Source organism: Antrostomus carolinensis, unplaced genomic scaffold (genome assembly GCF_000700745.2).
Source record: "Antrostomus carolinensis isolate BGI_N321 unplaced genomic scaffold, ASM70074v2 scaffold16872, whole genome shotgun sequence".
Lineage (NCBI taxonomy): Eukaryota > Metazoa > Chordata > Aves > Caprimulgiformes > Caprimulgidae > Antrostomus > Antrostomus carolinensis.
In genome coordinates, this window is record NW_010299113.1 from 1 (window position 1) to 10,875 (window position 10,875).

Genomic DNA, 10,875 nt, shown 5'->3' on the forward strand with positions numbered 1-10,875 from the left:
CTGCCTGCACCGGGCCCGGTCAGTTCGTATGTCACCGCAGAGCTCAGCCCCTCTCCGGTCACACGGCATCTCCAGAGCCCCGTCTCTGCGTGTGGGGGTGGAGGAGGCCCTGCTTGAGCCATGAGGAGCAGCACGGCCCTGCCCTGTGCCCTCTCCCCGTTGCAGTCCCCTACAGAAGTGCCTGGGCTGCTGCTCCACAGCAGGCCCCTTCTGCAGGGGCACTGGGGGTCCTGCTGGCCTGGCAGGGGTTTCTCTCTTGTACTAAAAGATTCATAGCGATGAAAAAATGTAGGCTAGTATTTTTTCGAGAATAAGGAAAAAAAAATTAACAAGCATCAGTTAATTTTGTTATGAAATCAATTTTTCTTACTGTTGAAAGGGCAAAATTGCATCAGCAGTCAGGAATTCTGAGTATAGGTGGCTCCTGTGAAATTAGATGTGAGGCACGATGCATCAAAAGCAGAGAAATGGAGACACCCCTCTCCCCCAACAAAGTGTTTAGAATGAACTTGGGTTCATATATTGAATAGAATAAAATAAATAAACCAAGGCTTTTTTATTTGGAAGTGAGTGAGCTTAGCTGGGAAACTAGAATTGTGATCTCTTTGATGAAAAGATGCATCCCCCTGTGTCTTAACAGACAGGTTTTGCTGGTGGTCAGTCAAGCTTGCTTTGGCTGTCATAATAACATGCAATCTGCTGGGTTTCTTAGTGTGCCTGAATCTAAAAAGTAAATACTTAGCAGTGGATCTACTTCTGTAGGACTCAAATATTTATTTTTTCAGGACTAGGCTCTGTATAGAGGGATTGCAAACAATCTGTGTAGCAAATAACGATCCTAATGTGTGTTTGCTGTTGTTGGAATTATTTTTCTTACAGGGCACAAGTATCTTCTCTTACTTGTGTATCTGCAAGAGTCTGCAACACAATTTCTCAACTTAAATATTATAGCTAATTGTTTTGTATTACAAGTTAGTTGTACTTGTAATACAGTTAACTCTCTAATGATTTTGTTCATCTTTTTGTGTGTCCTTCTTTCATGTATGTTTCTCACCTCTGTTTTAGGATTATGCTAAGGAAAGATATGGAATGTCACCAATGATACAATCCCAAGAGAAACCAGGTCAGTTAAACAACAACAAAAAGTTTTTTTTTAAAAAAGGGTTGGGGGAAGGAAGGAAAAAAGAAGTTATGTACTTGATGCCTTCAGTACTTGTTTGAGAAATCATTTACCAAACTTTTTCATTTGAATCCTGCTGCCATTCTTTTGCTTTATTTGAATACAGTTGGCACTTGTGAGGCTGCATTTGTAGTGCTGTGTCCAGTTTTGGGCTCTCTGGTGCAAGGAAGACATTAACATTTCCAAACCAGTCCAGTGGAGAGCTACCAGATTGCTCAGGGGACTGGAGCACAGGATCTCTGGGGAGAGGCTGAGGGAGCTGGGCTTCTTCAGCCTGGAGAAGAGGAAGCTGTGGGGTGATGTTATTGCTGTTTAAAACTACTTAATGGGAGGGTGTAGAGAAGATAAAGCCAGACTTTTGAAGGTGTGTGGTAATTGGACAGGGGGTCATGAAAACAAGAAAATCTGATTAGATAGAAGGAAAAAAAATATTGAGTGTGGTTGAATATTGGAGCTGGGTCCAGAGAGGTTATGGAATGTCAATCTTTGCCCTTGCCTGTACCATGCCCTCCCGAGCTTGTCAGTTTTGTTTCTGTCCATCACTGCAGGCTTGACTTTTTTGGATTAAATTATTATTATTTATAATGTACTGAGTCCTGAGGTGTTAGGTTTTTTCTTTGGAGTCTATGGCAAGTCTGCTGTGGCTTGCTGAGTAGGATACCTGTCTGCTTGTGCAGCCTTCATTACTCCTGCATATGACCACCAAAGCCATTAATACTGTATATTAATATTTATGGGTTTTATCATTATTCACACCACTGTGAATTCAGGAAATCCTCTTTTTGTACTGGTGAGGGATTGCAATTCAGAGAGACTTGTCAGCAAGAGAACCATCTCCCAGGCCAACATATTCATTTTCATATTGTTCAGTGCATGAAGCAGGAACGAGGAAAGGTAATGGACTGGCTTCTTGCAGCTTCTTCGTAGTGAAATGTAAAAAAGGAACATTGTCTGTGACTAGGTGATTTTTTTTCTCCTCTGAATGGTTGTTTTGGTTCACCTCCCTTAGGAAGGGAAATGCAGAACGTAGGGAAGAGGAGGACCCACAAAAGCAATCACAGATTGAAATGAACTGAAGGGGAACGTTGTATCAAGAATGTAACAGGACAAGAAAATCACTAGAGACTGTATTAACAGTCATTATTGAATGAATTATATACTAACTGTCAAAGAAAGGGAGCTAGAGTTGAAATCCCATTGTAAGCCAGCCCAGCTGCTGGCTGCTGTGGTCTCCCTCTCCCTGATGCTGGGTCTTCTGCTGATCCGTTTCAACACGCTGGTAATAACAACTTGGTGCACCAGCTTAGCAAAGTAAAAGAAGTTGGCTAGGAGTCTGGTGACTGCTAGAAGGGGCAGGAACACAGCCATCCATAGTTACCCATGTAACAATCCATAAATTGGCATGCAGTCACAAACTAAAAGGTATAATATTAAGAAAAAGGTAATTTCTGCAAGTTAGCATCTTAGGGTTTAACCTGCACTGCTGACTGTAGGCTGAAAGATTGTCCTCTTGGATCTCCTCTCCCTGCACTCTCCTGTGATGGCATTTGGCTCACTGGAGTTTCTGCAAGCTGTGTTTCCTCTCCCAGTTTCACACCTCATATAAAAAAACTGTGGGAGACCCAAGCTGGCAGATTGAGATGGTGAATCCAATCCTGATCTTCATGGAGAAAGTCTGCCCTGCCAACTGTCTCATATTCAAAAGAAACAATCAAAAATACTCTGGAGAATAAAAAGATGTTGAGAAGGAAAATGGTGAAAGCTACAGGAAATGATATGAAAAAGGCTGAGTGCTGTATTTAGATCTGTTGTCTCTCTGACCCTTGATCCTTGTAAAGTCTCAGCCAATGTATGGACAAGATTGCGTAGGTTTTCCATTGGGCTTAAAATACAACCTACAACACTCCTGCTGTTCTGTTTTTTAGAAGATAGCTATTCAGAACACCAAAATTAGGTAACAATAAAAACCAAAATGCTTATAATAAAAAAGTTTAAGATCAGCCTAGTCCCTTCTTTGAAACTAATGCCCTCTTATTTAAAGATTCAGTAGTTGCTGCCAGGGAGAGCTCTTACCAAAGGGCTCACGGGAGTGTGAAGTCATCACTTCACCATCAGTAGCATACATGTGCTTTTCCCCAAAGTATTCTGCTTGCCTTGAGTGTCTTGGAGGAGCTGCTGCTTGGGGCAGGGGGTAGTGGGGAAGCACAAATGTGCCTGTTCCCATCTGTCTGTACTGTGTTGATTTTGTTTGTGTGTGAAGGCTGTGTGGGCACATGCCATTTCTAAGTCAGGATAATGAATTGTGGTACGACATGTGTGGATCCACATACCGTCTGGCAACTGGAGCCAAGAGACAATAGACAGAGCAGCCGTGGTGGGCAGCACTGTTGCTTTTAGGCTTGCTGTAGTAGCTGTGCTGTCCTGAGGACACTGGCTGGATGTGGGAAGTTAAGCTTTGAGTGATCACAGCAAATCAGTCACCCTTTCCAAGGGACAGGCTTATTGTCCTTTTCCCCTACTCCTAAATCATTGTTCCTCTGCAGACAAAGTAAAACTCTTTTCCCATGCTCACAAAGTTGTTGCACAGATGCTCCACCCTGCTCTACTCATCTCACACACACCTGTGCCTTCATTCTTGGCCCACCTGAGTCTTTCTACTGCTGAAGTGGACTGCCATGGCTATCTGATGTTCTCACTTCATGCTGCATCATGCCTTTAAGTCTTTCCTGCTTGCTTGAGGCTGTGATTGCTAACAAATCTCCATTTGCCTTTCCCTTTTTCTTCCTTCAGCCCCATTACTTTCATCTCCCCTCCCTGGAAGCTGTTTTCATCTTACACTGCTTTTGGCGTTCAGTTTTTTTTTTTTTATTAAACTTATCTCACCTTTTTCAAATTTATCCAACATTTTAAAGATGCTGGCACTTCACAGAGAGAGCAGAAATATTGATCAAACTGTTCAAAACTCCATGATGCAGGATCAATGGACTTAGGAAACGGGCTGATGTGACAGGCAGGGAATGGGGGTCTGGAGATGGAAAAGTAATTTTTACTTTTGTAACCTACACAGCTTTTTGGGTTCTTCCCCTGTCCTCCTGTGCTTAGAAGAGGTTAGAATTCTGAGATATTTATTATGTTGAAAAGAAGAGGTTGTGCTATACATGAAGTAAATGAAAAAATACGGTTTCTCCTTAAACATGATTGGAAGTGGCACTGAAGGTGAGATAGCATGAATGTTGAATTGAGGTTGGAAGTGTCATTTCAGACTTACAGAGTGTTCATTTGAACTTTGTTTGAAATCTTTGTTCCCTTGTCTTCACTGCAGCTGTAGCACAGTTTAAAAGATCTTATTTTTGCATTATTTAGTTGTCTGTAAGTGTTTATGTTGCAAGAAGACAGAAAATGTGAAAGAACAAGTAGGTGGTAGTCTGAAGAGTATAGTGTGAGGATCCTAAAGGAGAGAACAAGAAGCTTCATTTTTATCATGGAAGAGAGAGAAATGAACTGAAAGGAATTCCAGGTGAAATTGTAGGTACAGAGGGAAAGTTTGAGCTACAATATATTGGCTGAACAGGATAAAATGAGGAACAAATGGTTGCTTATACTAACGTGTAGACATTATTATGAACTACCAGCATTTTAGAAATGAAAGGAAAAGAAGACGAGATTTGGGAAGTGTTGAAAGAGGGGAACAAAGTGACACAACAGTCTCTCTCTCTTTTCAGTGGTGCCCAGTGACAGGACCAGAGGCAATGGGCACAAACTGAAACACAAGAGGTTCCCTCTGAACCTCAGAAACACTGTGAGGGTGACCAAGAACTGGCACAGGTTGCCCAGGGAGGTTGTGGGTTCTCCCTCCATAGAGATACTGAAAACCTGTCAGAATGCAGTCATGGGCAAGTGGCTCTAGGTGGCCCTGCTTGAGCAGGGGGTTGGACCAGATGACCTCCAGAGGTCCCTTCCAACCTCAACCATGCTGTGATCTGCTGTTGGAAAAGTCACAATATGATATCTCTTTTTGAATATTGTTTTATTGTCCTTTTTATTGAAGGTGAAATAGTTTTTAATAGTTGATATCATATAAAAATTTTGTGTTAAAAGTTGTCTTCTTTAGTCTTGATAAAACATGAACCATTATGTATGCAAAAGACTTTTAAAAAATATTTATCTAATGCAGATAGTTCCTGAAACACTAAGAATCCATAAAAAGGATAACACCTCATTCTGTCTTTATGCTGTGCCTGGAAAATGTTTTAAGTTTCTAACAATACAATTTAAAGTTGACTGAGGTAATTTTAATGTCTGAATATCTAACTCTTAGAAATAGTAAAGCTTATGGGTTGTGCTGGTGGCATGTTTCCTACAGTACTGATAAAGTTTGGATATCAGAAGTTGCTGGCAAGTGATAACATCTTTATTCCCCTTTCTCCCTTCCCCGGTGCACACACATTATTGATATATTTGAGTCAGTTTCCTATTGCATTTCTATGTGTGCTTTCATTCTGTTCTGGTTTTGATGTGTGTCTCTGAACTAAAAACTGCATTGCCCTGAGCATGAGCTAATAAATGTTCTCGACCCCCTAAAATTCCCAGTGTGGAATAACAGGCTTGCAGGGCAAGCTGTGACTGGTGTTCAGAGACAGAGGGAAGGAGTCCAGGACGGCAGATGGTCACCTGGGGTGGGCAAACTTTGGACAAGTTCTGGCGGGAAAAGTCTAGAGTGGAAGTGTCGTAGTAAATTGAATATTATTTAGAAACAAGGGAGAGGTCTGTGATGAAAGAGTGGATTTGTGCTCGTGTTATGTGTTGTAGAATCATGAGAGCATCTTGAGTTGGAAGAGACCCATGAGGATCAGTGTCTCCCTTGAAGTTTTTTTTTTTTGGTCTAATAAGCAGTGTTTTTAACCACATACAGACTATAAATGAGTAAGTGTAGCTGTTAGAAATGTTGAGGTTCTATGCAGTGCTATGTATATCCTGTAACTGATTTGTTGATACTGTAAGAAATAAGTGTTTAAGGCCATGCAAAAATACATTTGGCCAAAAATCTACAGAAAAATACAGTTAAACAAGTGCATTGGAAGGAAGAGTGGCCTGCAGCCAGCACACTGGCAGTTCATAATGGTTGTATACAATTTTTAAATTCTTGATTTATTAAAAAATATTTTCCTTTATATATTTTTTTCCTTTACTATCCCAAATATGTCCTTTCCAAACCACGCATTCCTATTGTTGTTTAGCTTTCTTGGGTACATAGAATTTGAAGGGTTCTTTCTGATGAATTGTCCTCTTTCTGATGGCTCCCACAATAATAGAGTGCTTCATCAGGCTATCAGAGATTCACTGTTAAAAGAAATTTTACTGGTTTTACACAGTAATACTCTTGTTGCTCAAAAATGCTATTGTTTTTACCAAAATAAAACTTCTTTCAATTCCTAATGCACATTTATTTGTGATTTCTTTATTTTAAATAATAATATTTTACAGTGATACCCTACTTCTGTAGCTACAGAGAACATTCACGTTACTTCTGAGCCTTTGTTTTTCTGTGCTCAAAATACCAACTTTCATTTCACACAGTGGAGCCAGGCAGACATCCCTTAGCTAGCAGAAATCCAGACTAATAGGTGCAGCACAGTTGAAGTCCTATCAAAAATGGTGTAGTCATGCTGGGTGCTGCCATCCGTGAACTACAGTAAGTCTCGCTTTTGTTTTAGTGCAGTTTGACCCTGCTATATAAGTCAAACAATAAGCTTGAACCAATTTAAAACTACTTGATCAAGTACAATTCACCGAGAAAGGAAATGAGTGTGTTTTCAGTACATCTATTATGCTGTAGATAAAAAAAAAATATATAATGTTTTGGATTTATTAGAAATTTTAGCAATGACAGAAAATGTATTTGAAGTGAAAAATGTTTTGCTTAAAAAAAACCTAAAACTGTTTTTAAATGTTTTGTTTTTGTTTTTTTTCCTGAAATTCAGATAGAGTTTTGAGTCGAATAAAAGACTTGACAGTGGAGAAGGCTGATGAAGTGGTTTGGGTTCGTGGCAGAATTCATACAAGCAGAGCTAAAGGTGAGATGCCTTTAGGGTTTTTATTTTTGGTGCCTCGTGTTGTTAGTATAACCTGAATGTTTATCCTGGCTTCATGACTTGTTAGTTATGTCTTGCATTCAAGGAAACTTTACCACCTGGTGACTCAGTGTTCACTTTGACTGGTTATTTTCTCTTTTTTCCACCTCTTTTCCTAGGAGGGGAAAAGGAAATTTTGTTTTCAGCTGAGTGGAAATGGGGTGTTACTATTACATTGTAGTATAAGTGAATTTTGATTTCATTATAGTACTAAATAATGTGTGGATGGTTGTAAATAATGGTAATTTTAAAATATTATAGTCATTCTGCTTTGGCTGTTAACACTTGTGAGATAAAACTGTTAGAAGCTTCTGTAAAAAGTACTTTTATTATAAATGTATCAGTTGTCAGACAGGCCATATTTATTCTGACGCATATGAATATTTTCACTATATCTTCTCTTCGACAGGAAACAAAAATCTGTGTTAAAATTTCAGAATTTTTACTTTCAGTTGCCAGTACCTGATTATATCAATTTGAACTTAAAATAAGAAACATCATTTTTCTTTAACAAGACAAAGGGAAAAATCCTTTTCTAGGTTCTCAGTGGTGTGGGCTGTGTACTTGGCTGTCTGACAGCCATATTTCTCCCCTGGAATCGGTTCTCTTTGGAGATCAGTTTGCCATATGCAAACTTAAATAGGCTTTGGCCTTTTCAGTTGACATGAGATGCTGACAACTGTTGTACTGGTTTCAGTTATGTTTGGCAGCTCTGTAGTGAGATATAAATACCTTGTCTCCCCAAGGGTTGAAAGAAAAGAGCATAAAGAAATTATCTTCATGATTGAAACCTAATAGTAGTCTTAGAATTGGGAATAATGCAAGTTAGAGGCAAGAATGCAGCATGGAATGTTATGCCAGATACCGGATTAATATCTCTTTTTGAGGCTTCATTTTCTTAAAAAATGTCCCTCTCCATGAGTGTCTGTACTGCAGTCAGTTAAAATACAGAACTGCAAGTAATTATATACATATAATGCACATTTTTAATTTGTATTTGAATCTTTAAATTTAGGGAGTGCTCTGTGATTTCCTCAGTAATTCTGTAGTGTGGTCTTACATGGAAGTCTCTCTTTGCTATGAAATTGACAACCCCAAAATCTGTGAAAGCCTTGGTCATAACAACTTGAAGATGTTACTATCAGTATACAAGTAAGAGTATCCTTATGGCTTTTTCTTTTGCTATTGTAAGAAGAGTCCAGACTATTAACAGAATTTAGTATATTAAAGACAGGTGTTTATGCAAACCTTTAAAGCAACTGTAAAGTACAGTGGATGTTTATTACTGTTTTTGTATTGCATTTGTATATGATATCTTGCATGATATCTGTGTTTATTTCAATCAGGGTAACATATGTAACATGGCAATATTAACTTAAAAGAAGCTGTTTGTCATCCTTCACCTTTGACCTCAAGAAAGACTTATTTTTCATGACATAACAGTGCTTATTTTCAGAACTCTTAACACAACCTGAAGAATGAAAGCAAGAGGAATTGATTATGGGCATGAAGTGTTCTCAATTTATTGATCATGCTTCTCGTTCCCTCTTGGTCTGACAACACAGAAAAACTCTGGCATTCAGGGAATGCTGCTAGGGAATGTTATATACTTGTTTACTTAAGTTTCAGGGAAAGAATCTTACAAGAAAAGTAAATATTTAAGAGTAAAATGTAATATTAGCCTTTCCCACGTACATCATGGCGCTATTCCTACCATTACAGAAAGGAAAGTTTTGCAGGAAACAGGAAAATCCTACAGAAAAATAGCTTGAGTTTTTCTCAGAAGCTCAAATTTGACTCTTAAATAAACCAACATATCCTTTAATTAACCCTGTCTAGTTCTGACTAATAGACCAGAAAAAAATGAATGTGAACAACTGCATAATCCAGCTGTCTCGTACAGCAAGCCACTCATGAAGTCTGATGGAAGTTAACTGGAGGATGTGTAAAGAATGGGGTGTTGGGAATTTCTGTGGTTGTACTAAAATTAAAGTGCTTGGGGCCCTGTGATTTTTATCGTAGATTGACTAAATGTTATTTCTGGCCTTATTTTAAAGCCAGCCTAAGCCTCCTGATCACGTTTATCATTCAAAAGCAGCTGGGAAATCAGTCTGGGTTCTGCCAGGCAGCTGGGACTTGCACAGTGTGTTAGACCTGAACTTGCTGTTGCTTTATGAATGCAGATTTTTATAAAACATCAAAATAGTATGTCTGAAAATAAGAGTACTACCGAGAGCAGTTTAAATACTGGAACAATTTTTATAATAAACTATATAAAGTTTTCTCTTTGCTGGCAGATGTCTGTAACTAGTAACGTACCAAACATGGGAAATGGTATATGACCAAACATTTTTTGCTCTTACTTACATCCAAGAGAGGAAATGAATTCCTGTTTGGTTTTATGTGCTTACTGTTGAGGGGATTCTCTGTGTGGTGTCTTCTCTTATTTGTTCAGTGAGTGAAAGTTCCTTGCATTACACTGAGTCAGACCTTTTTAACCAAATTTCTTTTGAAATTCAATTTTAATCTTTTTAGGCATTCTTGTGGGACTCAGTATTGGTTTGTTTTATAGAAACTTAGAGTAGTTTACTGTTGAATGTGAGTAAAGTTGGTCTTATAATTTTCACTTAAATACCGTGTAAATATTTTGAAATGCATGGAGAACATCCCATAATACCAATTTTTCTTTCATTCTGATGCTTCTTTTTTTCTGTCTCTTCATCTGGAAAAGCATCTAATAATGAACTAGATTTGATTATGGCTTGTCTTTTTGATAGTTTATTTTGCACGCCTTTGGCTCTTGGGAAAAGTTCTGCTTCCTTTTACAGTCTTTGTAATTGTGATATTTTAACTATTCCTATCAGTGAGGTTTGTTTGATCACTTATCTTCTGTGTGATTAGAAATGGTTGTAGTCTACGAAACATCCTCTTCCCTCATGAAAACAACTACTGTTACTCATGACAAAAAGATTTTAAGTCCTTTTATAATACAGATATTGATCAGACCAGTGTTTGGGATTAAGTACCACTGCCAAACTTTTGCTTCTGATTAGTATGATAGAAGGTCCCATCATTTATTTCACTGTCTTCTCCTTAAATATTTACTAGTTGAGTGACATTGTAGCTGTCTTCAGCTGTGTATTTTTTGTTTGGACACCTTAGACATCATTGCTGAATCTTCGATCATATTTTGCTAAATTATTTGCGACTGAGCTATTTTCTAGGAAATATTGTATCAAACCACTTTGTAGGTAAGAAATACTGAGATGTCAAAGGTTTGAGATGTGCCTGGCTTATCCAAAGGAACTTAGTAATTGTGGCTTATGGAAAAATTGGACTTAATTTGTTGACTTGCTGGTTCTGAAACACAGGCATGTATACCACTGAAGGCTCTATTTAATTTCTGAAGCCTGTACTGTTCTAATTTAAATCTGTGACTCAAATATTTGGCTGTAAGAAATGTGTACATTCATACTGATATTGCAGCCTCTGGAATACAGAAATAGTTGTACTCTGTTTTCTGAAAAGATGGGATTAATTTTGTTGCATTTATGAAATAACAAT

The 10,875-nt window shown here is 38.4% G+C and overlaps 1 protein-coding gene across 1 annotated transcript in view; it reads left to right on the top strand.

Moving 5' to 3' along the window:
• The first annotated feature begins 1,067 nt into the window (after positions 1–1,067).
• Positions 1,068–10,875, top strand: part of DARS1 (aspartyl-tRNA synthetase 1) — a 39,573-nt gene continuing 29,765 nt past the window's right edge. The window contains exons 1-2 of the mRNA XM_010162686.1: positions 1,068–1,123; positions 7,162–7,254. Of these exons, the coding sequence (XP_010160988.1) occupies positions 1,090–1,123; positions 7,162–7,254 (127 nt within the window). The 5' untranslated portion in view covers positions 1,068–1,089. The remainder of the gene's footprint in view (positions 1,124–7,161; positions 7,255–10,875) is intronic.